At 40.6% G+C, this 22631-nt stretch overlaps 1 protein-coding gene across 4 annotated transcripts in view; it reads left to right on the plus strand.

Annotated features, from left to right (window-relative positions):
• The window catches only part of ASXL1 (ASXL transcriptional regulator 1), a 66551-nt gene that overhangs the window by 34483 nt on the left and 9437 nt on the right, over positions 1 to 22631 (plus strand). For 3 of the 4 annotated variants that reach the window (XM_052650692.1, XM_052650693.1, XM_052650691.1), the window contains 4 exons: positions 20876 to 20996; positions 21075 to 21172; positions 21731 to 21824; positions 22288 to 22440. In XM_052650692.1, coding sequence (XP_052506652.1) covers positions 20876 to 20996; positions 21075 to 21172; positions 21731 to 21824; positions 22288 to 22440 — 466 coding nt within the window. Of the gene's footprint in view, positions 1 to 20875; positions 20997 to 21074; positions 21173 to 21730; positions 21825 to 22128; positions 22441 to 22631 lie in introns of those variants that run through there. The other variant, XM_052650694.1, reaches the window with a different exon arrangement.

The raw sequence follows: 22631 nt of genomic DNA on the forward strand, positions 1-22631 counted from the left end.
AGTAGTTCTGTATTGCACATTTGAAAGAAGCTAGGAGCCTGGATCGGAGACGGCAATGGCAGCCCACTCCAGTACTCTTGCCTGGAAGATCCCATGGACGGAGGAGCCTGGTGGGCTGCAGTCCATGGGGTTGCTAAGAGTCGGACACGACTGAGCAACTTCACTTTCACTTTTCACTTTCATGCATTGGAGAAGGAAATGGCAACCCACTCCAGTGTTCTTGCCTGGAGAATCCCAGGGACGGGGGAGCCTGGTGGGCTGCCGTCTATGGGGTCGCACAGAGTCGGACACGACTGAAGTGAGTTAGCAGCAGCAGCAGTGGTTCATCAGTTTTAGTAATTACCTGAAAAATCAGCTTTTAGTTTCTTTAGCTCTTCTCTATGGTTTACCTGTTTTCTGTTTTGTTGATCTCTGCTTGTTTTTATTATTTTCTTTCTTACGCTTGATTTTGGTTTAATTTGCTCCCTTCTCCCCATTTTTCTCATGATGGAAGCTGAGGTATTTATTTGAGATGTCCCTCTTTCCTAAAATAAGCATTTAATGTGTACAGCACAATTTGATGTATTTTTATTCTGTTCAAAATGCCTTTATAATTTTTCTATTGTTTCTTTAAATTACTGGTTATTTGGAGGTTGATATTTAGTTTCAATATATTTGGGAAATATCCAGAGATCTTTTTGCTACTGATTTTTAATGTAATTATTGTTGTGGTAAGAGGACACACCTTGTATGATTTGAATCCTTTTAACTTTATTGAGGCTTGTATTATGGCCCAGAATACAATCGGTCTGGATCAATGTTCCACGTGTACTTGAAAACAGTGTATATTCTGCTGTGGAGTGATGTGTTCTGTAAATGTTGATTAGCTTGTTGGTGGATAGTGCTTTTCAGAGCTATGTATTTTCTTACTCATCTTACTGATTTTCTATCCACTTATGCTAGCATTATAACTGTATATAGGGAGGGGATATTGGAATCTCTAACTGTGGGTTTATGTATTTCTTTTAGTTTTACCAGTTTTTATTTCAGGTATTTTAAAATTCACTTTTAAAAGCACAAGAACATTTAGATTCCTCTTGATGAACTGATTCCTCTGTCATTTTGAACTGATCGTCTTTACCATTTCTGGAGCAAAGGTAATATTCTTTGCTCCAGAATCTGCTTCATCTCATAGTAATATAACTACTCCTTTCTTTTGATTTAGTGTTTGCATGGTATGTATTTTTTCCTTTTTCTTTTAGCCTGTGTCTTTGTATTTCATAGGAGTATTTTGGTAGGTTTGTTTATAGTTGGATCTTGCTTTTATGCAGTTTGTTAATGTCTGCCTTTTTGTTGCGTGTGTAGACCGTTTACATTTAGTATGATTACTGATGTTATAGAGTTTAAAGCTACGGACTTGTTAGTTGTTTTCTATTTGTGTCCTCTATTCTTTGTTCCTTTTTTCTTATTCTGCCTTCTTTTGCATTATGGACTTGAAAAAAATATAATTTTTCTTCTTCTCTTAGTGGTTACTTTAGTATTTATTGTATAGATGTTTAACATCACAGTTTGCCTTCAAGTAATGCTGTGCCACTTTCCCTGTATTTAGGACCCTTATAGCAATATACTTCACTCCCCACACCCCAAGTTTTTGTACTGCTGTTGTCATACACTCTACTTGCACAGACGTTATAAACACCACAGTACATTGTCATTATTTTTCATTTAAACAGTCCTTTTAAGAGTCTTTTTGAGAGATTTAAGAAATGTCTGGTGTTCTTTATTGCCTGTCTGAAATTTTCATTCTGCTAGAAGGACTTTCTTTAATGTTTCTTGTAGTGCAGGTCTGCTGGTGATGGTATTTTAAAGTATTTGTGTGTCTGAAAAATTACTTCTCCTTCTTTCTTGAAGGATATTTTTCACTTGTTACAGAATTCTTTGTTGATAATTTTTTTCTTTCTGTACTTTGAGGATTTACTCCTCTGCTTCTGGCTTCCATTATTTCTGATGAGATGTGTACTCTTATTTTAATCTTCGTTCCTAAGTATTTTTTTCTTCTCCTTTTTAAGATTTTTCTTAAAAATTTGTTCTTATTTATTGTTTATAAAATTTATAAATTATTTATCTTATTATTGATAATTTATCTTATTATTTATTGCTGTGCTAGGTCTTCGTTGTAGCAGGCAGGATCTTTTAGGCATGTCACTTGGGATCTTTAGAGTGTCCTGAGCAGAGATCGAACCGGACCCACAGCAGTCAAAGTGTGGAGTCCTAGATTGTCAGCAATTTCCTAAGATTTTCTTTTCGTTTCTGCTTTTCAGCAGTTTCATTACAACGTGCCTTGACATGATTTGATTCATGTTTCCTGTTGCCTGGGTTTTGCTATAGTTCTTGGGTCAAATTTGGTAAATATTCAGCCATTATTTCTTCAAATATTTTTCTCTGACTCCTACCCTCCCCCTCTGGGGCCTATAATTTATAGTTTGACCACTTGAGATTGTTTCAGAACTTACTGGTGTGCTGTTTCTGTTTCTTCTGGTTTTGTTTTGGTTAGTTTCTCTGCTACATCCTCATTGTCACCAACCTTTTTTTCCGTAGTGTTAGATCTGTTTGGCTGTTGTTTATATTTTACGTGTCTTTGCTTAATGTGCTTAATTTTCATCACATGAAATATATAGACATACCTTGTGCTTTGCATGGAATGTGTTTTGTTTTGTTTTACTTGAAAGTTTATGGCAGCTCTTCCTTGAGCAAGTCTGTCGGCATCGTTTTCTGACAGCGTTTGCTGCCATCATATCTCTGTGTCACATTTTGCTAATTTTAGCAATATTTTAAACTTTCTCATTACTATTATTTGTTTTGGTGATCAGTGATCTTTGATATTACTGTTACAATTGTTGTGGGGTGCCATGAACTGTGCCCAGATAAAACTGCAAACTTAGTAAGTTTTCTGTGTGTTCTGACTGTTCCACTGACTAGCTGTTCCCCCATCTCTCTCCTCCTCCTTGGGACTCCCTGTTCCTGAGACATAACAGTATTGAAATTAGGCTAATTAATAATCCTACAATGGCCTCTTAAGTGTTCATGTCAAAGAAAGTATTCTGTGTTTCTCACTTTAAGTCAAAAATTTGAAATGATTAAGCTTAGTAAAGAAGGCATGTTAAAACCCAAGATAGGCTAAAAACTAGACCTCTTGTGCCAAATAATTAGCCAGGTTATGAATGCAAAAGAATAGTTCTTGAAGGAATTAAAAGTGCTACTCCAGTGAACACAGGAATGATTAGAAAGCAAAGCAGCCTTATTGCTGATGTGGAGAAAGTCTTAAGTGTTCTGGACAGAAGAACACACCAGCCACAACATTCCCTTAAGTCAAAGCCTCATCCAGAATGTGGCCCAGCTCTCTTTAGTTCTCTGAAGACTGAGAGAGGTGAGGAAGCTGCAGAAGAGAAGTCTGAAGCCAGCAGAGGTTGGTTTATTAAGTTTGAGAAGAGAAGCCCATCTCTGTAACAAAAATGCAAGGTGAAGCCACAAGTGGTGATAGAGAAGCTGCAGAAAGTTATCCAGAAGACTTCACTAAGGTAGATAACGAAGATGGCTATACACTGTGGCCTTCTGTTGGAGGAAGATGCCAGCTAGGACTTTCATAGCTAGAGAGGAGAAGTCGAACTCAGCTTTGAAAGGATAGGCTGACTCTTATTAGGGGCTAATGCAGCTAGTGACTTTAAGTTGAAGTCAGTGCTCATTTACCATTCTGAAAATCATGGGGCCCTGAAGAATTAATGGTAAATCTATTTGTGTTCTAGAAATAGAACAACAAAGCCTGGGTGAAAGTAGATCTGTTTATAACACAGTTTGCTGAACACTTTAAATCCACTATCCTCAGGAAAAGAAAACTCAGAATATTACAGCTTATTGACAATGCGCCTGGTCACCCAAGAGGTTTGGTGGAGATGTACAACATGATTAGTGTTTTCATGCTCATTAACACAACATCTGTTCTATAGCCGTGGATGAAGCAGTTATTTCAACTTTCAGATCTTATTATTTAAGACATAGATTTTGTAAGGATAAAGCTGCCATAGATAGTTTCTACTCTGATGCGTCCTGGCAAAGTAAATTTTAAAGGATTAGCAAAGTAAACTGGAAAGGATTAACCATTCTAGATGCCATTCAGAACATTCATGATTCGTGGGAAGAGGTCAAAAGACTGACATTAAATAAGCAGGAGTTTGAAAGAAGTTGATTGCAACACTCACGAATGACTGACTTTGAACGGTTCAAGACATTAGTGGAGGAAATAAATGCAGATGCGATGGAAAGAGCAAGAGAACTAGAATTAGAAGTGCAGCTTGAAGATGGAACTGGATTGCTTTAATCTCATGATAAAACTTGAACAAATGAAGAGTTGATTCTTATGGATGAGCAGAGAAAGTGATTTCTTGAGGTGGTTTCTTTTCCTGGAAAAGATGCTGTGAAGATTATTGAAATCACAGCAAAGGATTTAGAATATTACATAAACTTAGTTGGTAAAGCAGTGGCAGGGTTTGAGAGGATTGACTCCAGTTTTGAAAGAAGTTCCACTGTGGGTAAAATGCTATCCAATAGCATTACCTGCTATGGATAAATCTTTCATGAAAGAATCTTTTGATTTGGCATATTTTATTGTCTTATTTTAAGAAATTGCAGTGGCCACTCTAGGCTTTAACCACCATCCTGACCAGTCTAGCTATAAACATCAAGGTGAGACCCTCCACCAGCAAAAAAGATAATGACCTAATGGAGTCTTAGGTGATGGTTAGCATTTTTTAAACAGTAAAGTTTTTTTAAATTAAGATATGTACATTATTTTTTTAAACGTAATGCTATCAGACAGTTAATAGACTACAGTTCAGTTCAGTCGCTCAGTCGTGTCCGACTCTTTGCGACCCCATGAATCGCAGCACGCCAGGCCTCCCTGTCCATCACCAACTCCCGGAGTTCACTCAGACTCACGTCCATCGAGTCAGTGATGCCATCCAGCCATCTCATCCTCTGTCGTCCCCTTCTCCTCCTGCCCCCAATCCCTCCCAGGATCAGAGTCTTTTCCAATGAGTCAACTCTTTCACATGAGGTGGCCAAAGTACTGGAGTTTCAGCTTTAGCATCATTCCTTCCAAAGAAATCCCAGGGCTGGTCCCCTTCAGAATGGACTGGTTGGATCTCCTTGCAGTCCAAGGGACTCTCACGAGTCTTCTCCAAAACCACAGTTCAAAAGCATCAATTCTTTGGCACTCAGCCTTCTTCACAGTCCAACTCTCACATCCATACATGACCACAGGAAAAATCATAGCCTTGACTAGACGGACCTTAGTCGGCAAAGTAATGTCTCTGCTTTTGAATATGCTATCTAGGTTGGTCATAATCATGGCTGCGGTCACCATTTGCAGTGATTTTGGAGCCCAAAAAAATAAAGTCTGACACCGTTTCCCTGTCTATTTCCCATGAAGTGATTGGACCAGATGCCATGATCTTCGTTTTCTGAATGTTGAGATTTAAGCCAACCTTTTCACTCTCCACTTTCACTTTCATCAAGAGGCTTTTTAGTTCCTCTTCACTTTCTGCCATAAGAGTGATGTCATCTGCATATCTGAGGTTATTGATATTTCTCCCGGCAATCTTGATTCCAGCTTGTGTTTCTTTCAGTCCAGCGTTTCTCATGATGTACTCTGCATAGAAGTTAAATAAGCAGGGTGACAATATACAGCCTTGACGTACTCCTTTTCCTATTTGGAACCAGTGTGTTGTTCCATGTCCAGTTCCAACTGTTGCTTCCTGACCTGCATATAGATTTCTCAAGAGGCAGGTCAGGTGGTCTGATATTCCCATCTCGTTCAGAATTTTCCACAGTTTATTGTGAGCCACACAGTCAAAGGCTTTGGCATAGTCAATAAAGCAGAAATAGATGTTTTTCTAGAACTCTCTTGCTTTTTTGATGATCCAGCAGATGTTGGCAATTTGATCTCTGGTTCCTCTGCCTTTTCTTAAACCAGCTTGAACATCAGAAAGTTCACGGTTCACGTATTGCTGAAGCCTGGCTTGGAGAATTTTGAGCATTACTTTACTAGCATGTGAGATGAGTGCAATTGTGTGGTAGTTTGAGCATTCCTTGGCATTGCCTTTCTTTGGGGTTGGAATGAAAACTGACTTTTTTCCAGTCCTGTGGCCATAGCTGAGTTTTCCAAATTTGCTGGCATATTGAGTGCAGCACTTTCACAGCATCATCTTTCAGGATTTGAAATAGCTCCACTGGAATTCCATCACCTCCACTAGCTTTGTTCGTAGTGATGCTTTCTAAGGCCCACTTGACTTCACATTCCAGGACGTCTGGCTCTAGATGAATGACCACATCATCTAGATGTGGTGATTATCTTGGTCGTGAAGATCTTTTTTGTACAGTTCTTCTGTGTATTCTTGCCACCTCTTCTTAATATCTTCTGCTTCTGTTAGGCCCATACCATTTCTGTCCTTTATCGAGCCCATCTTTGCATGAAATGTTCCCTTGGTATCTCTACTTTTCTTGAAGAGATCTCTAGTCTTTCCCATTGTCTTCTTTTCCTCTACTTCTTTGCATTGATCACTGAAGAAGGCTTTCTTATCTCTTCTTGCTATTCTTTGGAACTCTGCATTCAGATGCTTTTATCTTTCCTTTTCTCCTTTGTTTTTTGCCTCTCTTCTTTTCACAGCTATTTGTAAGGCCTCCTCAGACAGCCATTTTTCTTTTTTGCATTTCTTTTCCATGGGGATGGTCTTGATCCCTGTCTCCTGTACAGTGTCATGAACCTCATTCCATAGTTCATCAGGCATTCTATCTATCAGATGTAGGCCCTTAAATCTATTTCTCACTTCCACTGTGTAATCATAAGGGATTTGATTTAGGTCATACCTGAATGGTCTAGCGGTTTTCCCTGTTTTCTTCAATTTGAGTCTGAATTTGGTAATAAGAAGTTCATGATCTGAGCCACAGTCAGCTCCTGGTCTTGTTTTTGTTGACTGTATAGAGTTTCTCCATCTTTGGCTGCAAAGAATATAATCAGTCTGATTTCGGTGTTGACCAAAAAGCTGGTGTGACTTGCCTTATTACGATAGTCACTTTATTGCAGTGGGCTGGAACTGAACCCACACTCACAGTGTCTTCAAGGTTTGCTTTTAATAACTTTCTGTAGACTCTTCAGTAGTCCAGCCATGTGTCATTTTGGAGTCTGTTTCTATTTATTTTTGTCATTATAGGTTAAATTCCTCTGGTTTGCATTCCTAATAATTTTTTATTGGATGACAGACATTCTAAGTTAAACCTTGGATTCTGGATATTTTTGTATTCATATTAATATTTTTGAACTTTGTTCTGAAATGCAGATGAAGTTACTTAGAAATGTATCCTTTTGAGTCTTGCTTTTAAGTTCAGTTCAGTTGCTCAGTCATGTCTTACTCTTTGCAACCCCATGGACTGCAGCATGCCAGGCTTCCCTGTCCATCACCAACTCCTGGAGCCTACTCAAACTCATGTCCATCGTGTTGGTGATACCATCCAAACATCTCATCCTCTGTTGTCCCCTTCTCCTCCTGCCTTTAATCTTTCCCAGCATCAGGGTCTTTTCCAGTGAGTCAGTTCTTTGTATCAGGTGGCCAAAGTATTGGAGTTTCAGCTTCAGCATCAGTCCTTCCAATAAATATTCAGGACTGATTTCCTTTAGGATGGATTGGTTGGATCTCCTTGCAGTCCAAGGGACTCTCGAGTCTTCTCCAGCACCACAGTTCAAAATCACCAATTCTTCGGTGCTCAGCTTTCTTTATAGTCCAACTCTTACGTTCACACATGACTACTGGAAAAACCACAGCTTTGACTAGACGGACCTTTGTTGGCAAAGTAATGTCTCTGCTTTTTAATGTGCTGTCTAGGTTGGTCATAGCTTTTCTTCCAGGGAGCAAGAGACTTTTAATTTCGTGGCTGCAGTCGCCATCTGCAGTGATGTGGAGGTGGAGTTTATCGTTCCTGTGTTTATTTTTATAAAGATACACAGATAAATGTTTTCTCATTTCCTTTTCTTTCTTTTACAGAAATGGCCTATATGTGTTCCTTTCATTCATTCTTAATGCTCATAAGTCTTTTTCCTTACAGTTCTAACATTCTTACTCAGGCAGTAATTACCCCTGGCCTAACAATTGCATTAGTCTCTTAATTAGCGCTCTCTGGTTTTCAGACTCTTCGCCGTCTGTAATGCAGTGTTCAGATTCCTGTCAGAATGATTCTAAAATACAGCTCTGATAATGTTTGTTGTTGTTTAGTTGCTAAGTCGAGTCTGGCTGTTTGCGACCCCATGGACTGTAGCCTGCCAGGCCCCTCTGTCCGTGGGATTTCCCAGGCAAGAATACTGGAGTGGCTCACCATCGTCTTCTCCAGGGAATCGTCTGACTCGGAGGCTGAACCTGGGTCTTCTGCATTGGCATGTGGATTCTTTACCACTGAGCCGCCTTGCAGGCCCTTAAGTTGTCTGATACTCTGTAAAAAATCAGTTGGCTGTGTTGCATATGGTTCCGCTTTTGGTCTCTGACCATTCATGCCTATATGCCTTTTCCTCTGTCAGTACCGTGTTGTCTTGATTGCTGTTGTATAGCCATCTGATAAGTTTTTCAATTAGGTGATGTGATTCCACCAATTTTATTCTTCTTCAGAACTGTTTTACCTATTATGGTATCTTTGCTTTTCCATATAGAACTGTCTTAACTATATCTATAAAATATTTTGAGATTTTAGTAGTAAATATATTAAACCAATAGATCACTTTGGGGAGAAATGGCAACTATGTTGACTCTTCCATTTTATGGATGGTATGACTTTTCATTTACTTAAAATTGTTTTTGGTATTTTCATTAACAGTTTTGGGTTTTAGCATCCAGAGTCTGTACATGACTTGTTAGATACATACCTTAATTTGTAAATAGTATGGTGCTTTTAATTTTGGTTTCTAATTGTTGATTGCTAGCATATAAACAGGATTGATTTTTTTTTTAAATGTTGGCCTGTATCCTGTGAATGTGATAAATTCACCTAGTCTAGGAGTTTTTCCTTTAGATTCTTTGGGATTTTCTATGTAGATTGTCATGTTATCTGTGAATAGGGCCACTTATGTATATATTCTTTTTGATGTGTGTGTCTTTTATTTCCTTTTCTTGTCTGATTTCACTGGCTAGGATTTCAGGTGATACGTTACATAGGAGTGGTGTGTGTGGACATCCTTGCCTTCTTCTCAGTCTTAGTGGGAAAGCAATGGAGGAGATGCTGGTTTGACTCCAGGGTTGGGAAGATATCCTGGAGAAGGAAATGGCAACCCACTCCAGTATTCTTGCCTGGAAAGTCTAATGGACAGATGAGCCTGGCAGACTGCAGTCCATGTGGCAAAAAACTGGGCACCACTGAGGGACTGAGCGCGCTCCGTCTTTTATCGTTGGTGTTTGTTAGCCTATAGATACTAGCAGACGCTCTTTACCGAGTTGAGAAGGCTCTCTGCTGTTCCTAGTGTGCGGAAAGTTTTTCTCATGAATGTGTATTGAATTTTGTGGAAAATTACACTGTGTTGGTGAAATATATGATTTTTTTTTACACATACCTCATTTTAATTGATATTTTTCATGATAAATGTTGTTGAGTACCTTTTCTTCATGTTCTTACTGATCATTCATGTCATATAAGTTGTCTATTAAAGTTTTTCCCATTTAAAAAAGAATTTATTTTTTAACAATGATAAGCTTTCAAAAAAATTTTAAGTACAGTGCAAAATTTATCACTTTTCTGGAACCATTTTAGAGCCTTGTTATAATACTTAAATGTATAACTTTACAATTAAGGACATGTATTACATGTTCTTAATACATGTATCAAATTCAAAAAATTACATTGTGGCCTTTTTGCCATCTATTCTTTGAATTCCATTTAAGTTTTGCTCAATTGTCCCTGTAGTGTCTTTTATGCATAAAGAGTCTGATTCAGAGTTTACATGTCGTATGCGGTTGCTATAAACCTTTGGTCTCCTTCAGTCTAGAAAAGTTCCTTCCTCTTTCCTCGACCTTCATGGCCCTGACTCTTTCGAAGATTATGTCATACTTACTTCATAAAATGTGTCCATTTGGGCTTTTCTTAGGTTTACTCATGAGTCCAGTTATGCATCTGTATCAGGCACGTCAGAGGAGTGACGCTTCTTAATGCATCTTCTCAGTTTGCTCATTATTTCAACGTGTCTTATTACTAAGGATGCCACTTGGTTAAGGAGCATCTGCCAGATTTCATAGCTGTAAAGCTCCTCTCCGCCCCCGCCACCTTTGAATAACTATTTTGTGGGAGGGGCTTTGAAACTGTGATATACCATTCTAAATTTTGGGTTGTTATAGCGATATGATATCCTGGTTTTCTGTTTCATTTGGTGTGTTACAACTTACTAATTTATTTATGACCGCACTGGGTCTTCGTTTCTTTCTCTAGTTGCAGTGAGCAGGGGCTACTCTAGCTGCAGATGTTCATGTTGTCCCTGACTTGGCTGGTGGGAGTTTTGTCAGTCTGGTTTGTGTGTCACTTTGACATAGTCCCATCATTCTTGGAGTGATGTCATCTTTCTGGCGAAAGATGATTTAGGCTCACTGTGTACTTTGCCTGCCTTGACACTGGTTCTTTTATTGTGTAGTGGTATTTAGAAGCCAAGATCTAGGTTCTAGATATGCTTGCTGTTATTGGGGTGTTGTTGATCCTGGTTCCTCTCAGTGAGAAGAGGCTAAGGAATATTTGCGTATATTTACATACATATCTCTAATATATCTCTCTCAATATATTTACTTGTTTAATCTTCCCAGTCTCTTAGATAATTAATCTCTATCACTGTTGCTGCCCTTCCCTCATGAACATGACCTCTTGACCCATCTTAGACTCCAACCCCTTCTCCTGGCTTGGCCCCCATGGATGATGGACCCACCTGCACAAATTCTGACCTCCCCACCCTGCACACACACACACACACACACACACGCACACACACACATGCACACACACACACACACACACACACACACACGGCTGCCTTCTTATATAAACACCCTCCTCACCCAATTTGAGCTTTGATACACTGCCTCTTGTCATTCCTCGTTTGGGAGTTTCACCCTTCTTGAGCTCTCACTCCCACACCATGAATGCTACCCTCAGATGTGAATACCTTCTGTCCCCTACTCGGACTCTGACATCCTACTCTTGGCCACTGGGGCTCGTCTCTCCACCTTTCTCATACACACACACGTAATGGAAGGAAGAAAATAGCAGCACTTTCCTTTTTATTTCTAAGTCGAAGTATAGTCATTTTGGTTTTCATTTGTAGATTTAAAAAAACAGTACACTATGGATACAAATCCTTTGTCAGATATACGTGTTGCAGATATTTTTCCCAGTCTGCTGGCTGCCTTTTCTCTTTTTTATAAGATCTGCCCCCCTTCCCCTCGCAGTATGTAGGGTTTTAGTTCCCTGATCAGGGATCAAACCTAGGGCCATGGCAGTGAAAACACCGTGTCCAACCTCTGAACCACCAGGGAAGTCCCTGCCTTTTCATTTTTATTAAGCTGTCTTTGATTAGAAATCTGCAATTTTGAGAAATTGCAAATTTTATCATTTTATCAACATTTTTAAAGGATAAAGTTGGTGTTTTTTAGAAATCTTTCTTGGCCAGTGAATATTTACTACAGTTTCTCCTATGGAAGCCTTGTATTTTTTGGCTGTTAAATTTAGGTTTGGCTCCCTACTTTATCTACTTTGTATCTACTTATTTGCTAAGTTCTAGAATAAACATTTAATGCTTCCAGAATTGGCCGTGTGTGTATATAGTGAAAATATTATTTTCAGGAGTTGCTGCTTGCTTTAGATCCACCCTTGCCCTCCTTCAGTGTGGTTGTGTTACTTGAAACACATAAAGCAACAAACTTTAAAGTATCACAATGTTTTCTCCTTTTAAGGCTGTGGGAAAACAATCACTGTCATACTTTGCTTTGGGAATGCGAATCTGTACAACTTTTTTTGAGGGCAACTTGGCTGTTAACAAAATTACTTCTACATCTACCTTCTGATTCATCGTTTCTACTTCAAGAATTTACCCTGAAGATATACCTTCAATAATACAAAGCATAGATTCACAAGGTTATTCAAGGCAGTGGTGTTTCTGTTTGTAAAATATTTAAAAGCCATCTAAATGCCTTCATGTAGGGAAGTAGTTCCATAAACAAACTTTGGTATGTTTGCATCGTGGAGCATTATACAGCTGAGAAGAGAATGAGAAGGAATGTCTATAAAATGAAAGAGTGATTTCCAGGATACGTTGTGGTTTGTTTTGTTTGTTTTTGTTTTGGGGTGCATCAGTGCATCTTAGTTCCTCGACCAGAGATTGAACCTCTGCCGCTGCATTGGAAGTGTGGGGTCATGCTGTGGAATGGGTCTTTTTTCATTCATTGTGCAGGGCATTTTGCCTTATTAAATAAACCTGAAGACTCGGGTCTTTTAATTTTGGGAAAACGTACTATCCTCTATTCTGTTTTCTCTTTTTGGAACTTCTGTTTGTTGTATGTGGGACTTTTCTTGATGCAGTCCATTCTCTTTTTCTTTTGAGTCACTTCTCTGGGGAATAGCCTATTGGTTGTTGCTGATTTTTTTTTTTTTTTTGGTATTATTTTAAATTACTAGCACATTGCTCGTGGACTCAGATGTTTCTTCTTTTTGTTTTTTTAAAATAGCATTTTGTGCTTGTCTTTGTCTCTCTGAGAGTATTTGTTGTGGGAGCTTCATTATCTCTGTTTTCTTTCAGTTCCTCCTGTTGTTTATTTTGGTTGCTGGCTTTCATGTAGCAGTAGTCCTTACTTATCTGGTGGGCCTTGATAGATCATTCACGGTGAGAACTGGCACATTCTGTGTTGCGGACGCTACTTGTCGACTGTCGTCGAGTGGGGACCTGGATGTTGTGTTTTTTAAATTCCTCCAATTGTCTGTACCTTGAAGGTGTTTTTCCTTCAGCTGGTCACTGTTTGCCAGGTAGCAGAGAGCAGTCTGGGGTTGGAGTTGTAGGGCTGCCACTGTTGGGAGAGCTTTGGGAGTCAAGTTGAAGGAGAGAGCTAGTGGTATCACCATTTTGTACAGGTCTTTGACTTAATACTTTGGCTTACGGAGTGTGGCACCTCACTCTCTCCGTACTCCTTGAGCTAATGTTTTCTGTTCCAGAAAAGCATTAGCTCAGTTGTGTCTGACTCTGGGACCCCAGAGACTGTAGCCCGCCAGGCTCCTCTGTCCATGGAATTCTCCAGGCGAGAATACTGGAGTGGGTAGCCATTCCCTTCTGCAAGGGACCTTCCCAACCCAGGGATCGAACCCTGGTCTCCTCCATTGCAGGCAAGTTCTTTACCACTGCACCATGTGGGAAGCCCTCTATTCGAACCTCTCTGATTTAGTCCATTCAGAATATAAATCTCCTGTTTTCTTCTGGACCCGGAGGAGAGTATTGCCTGACTGGGGACAGAGAGGAGATCTGAGAGGTCTAACTTCTTAGAATTCCAACCAGTTCTCTTGTTTTCATTCCCATGCCTCACCTCTGTCGGCAGTGGTTCCTGGTGCCTCTTAATCCCTGTCCCTGTAGGGATTTTACAGTACGGCTGGCCTGCTCATTGTGACTTTTCCTTCTGCTGTCTTAGACTTCAGTTGTCTTTCCTTGCTGAGTATTCAGTCACTTCTTGTCTTCCTACTATTCATCTTCTGTAATTCTGTTGATAGTTCTCATGTGCTTCCTTTTCTTCCTTTGTTCTCTTTGTGTTTATACCGTTTAAAATACAGCCATTCCAAATGAGGCTGCAGGAGTTTGCAGAGAGCTGTATGTGTGTTCATTTCACCCTGTTTAAATGGGAGCTGCAGCTTTTGTGCAGAGAAAGTGGGAAATGCCTTTGACTTCCACACCAAACCCTACCCTTATTCATGCCATCCAGGCCTGTGGCCCTTGTTCCTTCCCAGTAGCAACCGAAGATTAAAGTGCATTCTTCTTATTCGTATGTATCCATGAAAAATGTGTGCTTTGTTTTTGTAGATGTATTTTTTTATTCCTCTTACCTACTGTTTAGTAGTATATCATATCAATATTATCTATCCAGTACCCAGTTACAGACATTTAGGTTTTTCACATTTTTTCCCAGTTTTGCCCAATTACAAACTGTAATAGTAAAACTGCTGTAATGATCATCCTTTTACTTTTGTACTCTTCATATGCAAATGTGTGACATTTTTCTAGGAGATAACTTCCCTATCTTTTAATGGGTAAAATGGAGGTGGTCATTGGGGGGGCTCAAAAATCTTTCATTACATTTTCTTTATATCTGTTGGTGAGAAAAGTAGAATTACAAAACTTCTAAATGTTTTAAAATTTTTATTGAGAAAAGTGCTTTTTTAATGGTCTAGAAAGAAGAAAGAATTTATTGCTAAGTCTTGCGATCCCATGAACTGAAGCCCGCTAGGCTCCTCTGTCCATGGGATTTCCCAGGCAAGAATATTGGAGTGGGTTGCCATTTCCTTCTCCAGGGGATCTTCCCAACTCAGGAATTGAATCCAGGTCTCCAACATTGCAGGCAGATGCTTTACCCACTGAGCTACGCGGAAATTCCCCATGGTCTAGTAATCCCTTGTTTGGTCTTCCCAGGTGGCTCAGTGGTAAAGAATCCTGCCAATGTAGGAGACTTGGGTTCAATCCCTGGGTCGGGAAGATCCCCTGGAGAAGAAAATGGCAACTCATTCTGGTGTTCTTGTCTGGGAAATCCCATGGACAGAGGATGTTGGTGGGCTATGTAGTAGTCCATGGAGTAGCAAAAGAGACTGACACGACTCACCAACTGAATAAATCCCTTATTAACAGTACTAAAACACGAAACATTTTGAGAATTGAAAAAACAAATTCCTAACTCATTTGGTAGTAAAAACCTGGCTTGTCTAAACTCATTTGGTGGCTAATCTCTGCTCTAGACTGACAGGGACACTTTAAACCTATTTATTTCACTTGGTATATACATATATGTTAATTCAAAAAACATTAACATCTGTGATTGTGGATTACTGGTCGTGTTAATATGATATATTGCCATTCTGAAATTCAGGAAATCTTAACTTCTAAAGTACATCTAGACCCAGGGGTTTCAAAGGAAGGATCACGGGCCTGTCAACTAGAAAGTTTGTTTGCAGCCATCAGTGGCACATCAACCAATTTATTTTGGTTGATGGAATTTATTTCTGGTTGATGAAAACTACTTTTTTGTCATTAGTGAGATCTCAGACAATTTCTTCTCTTTAAATTGAAAGAGTGTGTTCATTTTCAAAAGAATAGCTCTTTCTTTTCTCTTTGACAGCTGTAATATTGAAATTGCTTGTGATAATGCAAATGGATTTCAAATTCAAAGAACTTATTTTACATTAGGTATTTTAAAAAAGGATAAAGCCTTTTCTCAAGCATACACAGAGGTTGCTTTTTACTAGTTTTAATTTTCCTTTAGGGTTCACATAAGAAAGTTAAAACAGTAATAGACCATTGTCTAATGATGTTTTACTTTGGATCTATAAGCTTTTTATATACTTTAATGTTCTTTATTTGGTTTTTACAAATTTTTATTAGATTCGTTCATGTTTTCAAAGGTATTGAATTTAGTAAGCAATTTTTTATCCACGTTTATTGGGATATAACTCACAGACCATATAGTTTACCCATTTAAAGTGTACAATTCAGTGGCTTTTAGTATATTCGTAACTGTGTGCAACCATCACCATTATCTAATTCCAAAACATTTTCATTCCCTGTAAAGAAACCCCACACCCTTTAGCAATCATTTCCTGTTCTCCCCTTCCCCACCCCCTAGCACTGCTAATCTTCTCCTTTAATTTGTGTGTGTAGTTAGTCATTAAGTTGTGTCTGACTCTTAGAACCTCATGGACTGTAGCCTGCCAGGCTCCTCTGTCCGTGGAATTCTCCAGGCAGAAATACTGGAGGGAGTTGCCATGCTCTTCTCCAGGTGATCTTCCAGACCCAGGGATCAAATTTGGGTCTCCCGCTTTGTAGGCAGATTCTTTACTGTCTGAGCCACCAGGGAAGCCCACTCCTTTAATTTACTAGAGCTTTATTTTTTTTAAAAAGCAGAGCCTCTCATCTTGTTCCTTTTTGAAAATATCTTTTGCTTATTTGCGGCCCATTGCTTGTCCCTGTACAATCAAGTACTACTAAAAAAAAAAAAACATTCAGCTGAGAGTTTTATTGAATTTCATTGAATCTGCTAGTCAGTTTGAAGAGAATTGACTTTTTTACAGTGTTGAGTCTTACCTTCAAGAACATGATATAGCTCTCCATTTATTTCGGTTTTAAACCTATGTCAATAGTTTTGTTTTCATAAAATGGTTATGTTTCTGTTGTGAGCTTTATCTCAGAGTAACTTACATTCGTTGTTATAAATTACATTTTCTAATCATTGGTATTATTGCTGATGTTAGGATCACTGGCTTTTTTTTTCTTTTGATGTGATTTTGAATCTTACATCCTTGCTGAATACTAGTTTGGAGTCTCTTGGATCTTCAATGTAGCTAATTATACTTAGAAATTATGATAGTCTGATTTCTTCTAATTTCTTCTTGTTTCTTCTTGCTATGCATTGGTTAGGAATTCTAATATACTCTTGAATGGTTTGTCTGTTCTTAGCTTTTAATAATACACGTTAAACAACCCTTCGATCAATCAATCAGCCTTCCCTAAGAGACAGTATAGATTTTTTTTTTAAACATTTGACTTATGGGAAAATATTTTATCTGGTTTTATTTATTAATACTGATTGTTCCCCTCACCCTCATCACTAGTCTCTTTGCCAGTTGCCTTCCAAACGAATAGATTTGTATTTTAAAAACATTTGTTTGTGTTAACAGGTGAACATGGGTAAGAATTATATGGCAGGTGTTCTTTGTACTGCTTTTCGTCGTACAGCTTTTCTTTAAAAGTGAAGTTGTAATGAACTGCTGATGTATGCAGCAGCATGGACGACCCATGAGCAGGAGACTGAGGGGCCTCCTTGGCGGCTCAGCGGTGAACCGCTCTGTGCTTCCACTGCGGTGGGCACGGTTCAATCTCTGGTCAGGAGTCTAAGATCCCGCATGCCGTTTACACAGACAACAACAGGCAAAACTAGTTTCCAGTGGTAGACATTGAAACAACCATTATCTCTTGGGTGAGAGGGGCAGTGTTTGTGCAGACTGATTAGGAAGGGCACAAAGGAAACTTCTAGGGGTTCTGGGTATGCCCTGTGTCTTGATAGGCATTTGTCAGAACTAATCAGGTGGTATACATTTCACTCTTTGTAAATTATCCCTCAGTTTTCTTTAAAAAGGGAAAGGACACAAGGGGTGTACATTGATTCAAGGACGTTCTCCTACATAAGCACAATACAGTTCATCCATGTTGTAAGTACCTGTAGCTCACTGGTTTTTTTATTATTGTGTAATATCCATTTATTGCGTATTGGTCAGCACAGTCGTTGATCAGTCCGTGTAGTGATTCTGCTGATGGGCACTTGGTTTATAGCCGAAGTTACAGATGATGGTGTCGTGAGCATCTGGGTATGTTTCCTGATGTGGACATGCATGTCTTTCTCCAGGGAATTGAAACCTGGGACTGACTTGCTGGGTTATAGGACGTTTATATCTTCAACTCTGTCAGATAATGCCAAACTACATTCTCAAATGCTTGAATCCATTTTCAGTGTCCTTGTTCACATCCTCGTTAGCACTGCTTGGTATCGTTAAACTTTAATTTTAGCCATTCTTGTGGATGTGATATCATCTCATTGTGGTTTTAATTTGCCTTTTTTTGGTGTGTCTTCCTTACTTAGTGAGGTTCAGTATCTTTTCATGTGAACGTTGGCCATTTAGATATCCTCTTTGGTATAGTACCTAATTCATGTCTGCCTATTTTTCTTCCTGATTGTCTTTTTCTTTCTTTCTTTTCCTTCTTTCTTTTTGACTGCACTTCGTGGCATGTGGGATCTTAGTTCCCCAACCAGGGATCAAGCCTGAGCCCCCTTAGTGAAAGTGCAGAGTGCTAACTACTAGACTGCCAGGGAAGTCCCTGGGTTGCTTTTTTTTTTTTCTGAGTTAGGCAGTTTAGATACAAGTTCTTCATTGGTTATATGAGTTGGAGCTCTCTTCCTCAGCTCTGTAGAGTAGCCTGCCCTTTTTACTCTATTAATGGAATTATTTGCTGAACAGAGAATATTAATTTTAATGTTCAGTTGATTGATTTTTTCCTTTTTAAAATAATGTCCTGTGTGAATCTTAGAGATGTTGGGTTAAAAAGTATATCATTTTTAGATTTTTGCTCACAAATTTCTTAACTCACTATCTGTATATAAACTTTTAAATAACCATTTTCACTCTCACCAACAGTATTTGTGATTTCCCCACACTTCTGCCAGAACTGGAGTTTTGGGATCCTTTTTGACAATTAATAAACCTCTTTTTTCATTAAATTGAGTATTTTATGTTAGTCTGCCTGTATGATTGAGGGAATAAATTTATTGCATCATTCTAAGAACATGGCAGCCAATAAGCATAATTGCAAGATTAATACTAAAAGTACTCTTTAGATTTTGATCCTTGAGGCACATTTATGGTTGGTAGGGAAAAGAAATAAAGATATAAAAAGCCATTTTGTTTTTATTAATTAGGTCAGAATGATATTGGCTTAAATTCATGAAAACAAATTGATGAAGACTTACTACAGTAGTCCCCCATTGTCTGGTGGGGAGTACGTTCCAAGACTCCCCAAGGGGAGGCCTCAAACTGTGGATAGTACCTAGCTCTGTATATACCTACATACTTGCCTATGAGAAAGTTTAATTTTTATATTAGGTACAGTAAAAAGTATAAATCAGACAGAGTAAGGAGTGCCAGCAGCACCGTGTTTGCCTTTGGGGCCATTACTAAGTAAAATAAGAGTTGCTTGAACACAAGCGCTGCAGTAACCATGACTGTCGATCTGATAACCGCAGTGGCCATTCAGCGACTCACGGGCAGGGTATGCTAGACAAAGAGACAGTCCACTTTCCAGGTGGGGGTCAGACCTGGACAGCATGAGATTGCACCCCACTACTCGAAACAGCGGGCGGTTTGAAACTGATGGATTGTTTTATTTCTGTTACTTTCCATTTAATGTTTCTAAACCATGGTTGATCATGGAAGGTTAAAGAAACCTGAAGATAAGTAAGGGCTACTATATAGTAGATCAAAGGACCCATGGAATTAATGAGTTAGAATTTTGTGGGTTTCCCTTGTAAATTTTTGACATGTTTTTAAGTGATATAATCATGATTTTGCCTATTCTTTTTTTTTTTTTTTTTTGCCTTTCTCTTTTAATTCCTTCCCTGCTCCAATTCTTAAAAAAAAGTACCCAGAAATTAAACACAAGAAAGCTCAAAGAGCCAAGGCAAGTCTGCCCAAGAGTAGCAGGCTCCCTCCCACAGGAGCCAAATTCTGGAAGCTGGGGTCTCCACTCAGAGCCTGGTAGTATGGTGCAGAATAAGGTAGTTCCAGAAGCTAGTGGTAACCCAGCCCAGAGGGGCTTTCTGCACAGGGACACCACTAACAGGGTCAGGCCGTGTAAGAAATGATGTTTGTTGGACTTGTCAAAGAGCTTCTTCCCATAGGCATTTGGAAACTGGGCTCCATGTGCCCCATAGGAGGCCAACCCTAAGGCCCCAGCTTTGAACAAGGCACCCCCAGGCAGCAGAAAGCAGCCCTGGGACCGGCCATGGCTCTTCACAGTCACGCACTGAATGAACACCGCCTGGCCCCCCCAAGAAGCCTTGCCTATTCTTTTTCACATACTTTTATTCAAAGAAGGCATCCCCACCCCAGTCTGTTTCTGCTCCACCTCCTCCCCATCCCCCAGTATTCATTCATACGCCTTCCTGGTTTCAAGATAGCTCCTGAGTTTTCCTTGGAAATGGATATTGATTTGAGACTCTTCAACAGACACTGTTGGAAGAAATGTTTGTTAGGAGATGAAATTTGGAGTGGCACTCTCCTCTACACGCTAACCTTTTTCCTGCTGTCTTACTTTAGATCGTTATCGTTTTCAAGGGCTTTCTGTCAAAGTCTTAACTCTTCCTCCTGCCTCCAGGCTTCCTATGGTTAATGGAATGAAATTCCTGAAACTCAGATCATTCTCCTGATTAATATCCTTCAGAGACTGTAAAATAAATCAGTCTTAATCCCTCAGCACAGTGTCATGACAGTCATCAACCCTCCTGCTGTCTCTGTCCTGCGCACACATCCAATTTCTCACATGCCCGCTGTTTAAAACTCAGCCCAAGCAGCCCATCTCCTGGGAAAACTTACCTCCTTGGTCCTAATCTTGTTTCTGTACATCCAAACCCTCTCTGCTCCAGCTCAGTTAGATGCTCCCTGTTCTGGGCTGCCCCTGCTCTCTTCTATCCCTGTGCTTTGTATTGTTACAGCTTGGGCTTTCTCCTCTACTCATTTCGGGGCAGGTCTCTGATTCCTCTCCTTAGTCCCACCCCACCCCCCACCACAAAACTAGTATGGTGTAGCTTATAGGAGGCACCTCATAAATATTTAATGAATGATTAGATGCAAAGTTATATCTGAATTTCTTGATGTATATATGAAAAGAATTTTCGAAGAAAGAGGTCAGGTAGAAAGGGATGGGAATTTAATCAGTATTCTAAATCCCGCTTCTCCGTAAGCAGTACACATTTAGGAATGACTGCTGTGCTCGTAGGATTTGTAGGGTTTTGCTCACCTGAGTCATGCCTTGTCACAGAAGGATGCCCTGCAGTGGTCTCGCAGTGCAGCTGTGGTGGAGGGAGAGGAGCCAGAGGACACAGCTGATGTGGAGAGCTGTGGGTCTAATGAAGCCAGCACTGTGAGTGGTGAAAACGATGGTAAGTGCCTTTGACAAGATGGGCGAAGAGCCACAAACAGTCGAGCTGGGGACTAGCCTTTACTTCCCTCTCTTCCAGTTTCTCTCGATGAAACATCTTCGAATGCTTCCTGTTCTACGGAATCTCAGAGTCGGCCTCTTTCCAACCCCAGGGACAGCTACAGAGCTTCGTCACAGGTGGGAGTGCTTCGTGACTGGGTTGGGTAGATGAAGAGGCAGGCACAAGATAGAACTCCTCCTGCTGTGTTCAGTGAGCATGCTGAATTGTGGAGAAGATCCCTGTGGTCTCCACCTGTTAGCATCATTTGACAGTGGGCCTTAGGGAAAGTGGGCAGTAGATCTGAGAACAGAGTGGTTTTTTCTTTTTACTGTGGATGGATGATTTCGTTTGTATTTATGAAAAACCTGGGAACATGCAGGGAGAAGTAGAACAGTGGGGAGAAAGAACATGAGCTTGGGAGTCAGTAGTTTGAATTGTGGCCCACCACTCACTAGCTTTGGGTAGATTCTTCATCTGGAAATTGGGGATAACAGTGCATTCCTTTCAGTATGGGATGATGTTTGGCACGGTGGCTCCATAGCCTGAGTCGTTGCTGCAGTCGGCATCACCTGCCCCTACTGGTTGAACACTAATTCTCTTTTACAAGACAGTGGGGGAGACAGTGGTCCGAGAGGGACGGCTGGTGTGACCTGCAGGTGACACGGGCTCCTTTTGTATTCTCTCTGGGGAAGCAGGCAAACAAGCAGAAGAAAAAGACAGGGGTGATGCTGCCTCGAGTTGTCCTGACTCCTCTGAAGGTAAACGGGGCCCACGTGGAATCAGCATCAGGTACGTGCCACCTCGTGGTTGTGATGCTCCTTCCTCAGGTCCTGGGGCCTGCCTCCCTCCAGCAGCAGTTTCTGGCCCAGGTAGTGCCGAGCCAGTACAGTCAGGAGCCCTCCTCTGACGGGCGGCGCACCACGGTGGTGAGACCCGACCTAGGTTCTGGCGTGGGCTCTGCTGGGCGCCCTCCCCTTGGCCTCACGGGGCGGTCGTGAGGGTCCGGTGAAGGCGTGTGCAGGTGCTTGGTAAAAGGTGCAGTGCTGTGCAAACTAAAGACAGCGGTTTGGCATTCTTACATGATATTTTAAAGCCAGACCAGGAGGTGGTGATCTCTGACAGCCCCAGGCTGGGCCGTGGAAGCACCGGTATTGCTGGCAGCATCTCAGGGAGAGCTGGGAGAAGTAAGCTTGTCTGAGAGCCGTGGGCGCGGCGCGTGATGCTCTTGACCCGTGGAATGCTGTGCCTTCAGGGTTCTCGGGCCGCCACGCCGATGGCGAGAGCGGCAGCCCATCCAGCAGCAGCGGCGGCTCTCCGGCCCTGGGCAGCGCTGCTATCCGTGGCCAGGCCGAGCTCGCCCGGGACCCTGCCCCGCTCCTAAGAGGCTTCCGGAAGCCGGCCACAGGTGAGTGGCGTGGCGCTCATTTCCCTACCTGTAAGGGGCCCCTGCAGGCCCAGAGATGATGATGTCTTCTGCTCCACTTCCTTTATAGTTTCTGTGGTTTGTTTTTACTTCTTGGGTGGCCCTCTGTTTTTTTAATTTCCTTTGGCTTTCAGCTTGTAGTTTGGTTATTTCACAGAGAGTTTTCTCTGCTA

This window comes from Budorcas taxicolor, chromosome 13 (genome assembly GCF_023091745.1).
Source record: "Budorcas taxicolor isolate Tak-1 chromosome 13, Takin1.1, whole genome shotgun sequence".
Lineage (NCBI taxonomy): Eukaryota > Metazoa > Chordata > Mammalia > Artiodactyla > Bovidae > Budorcas > Budorcas taxicolor.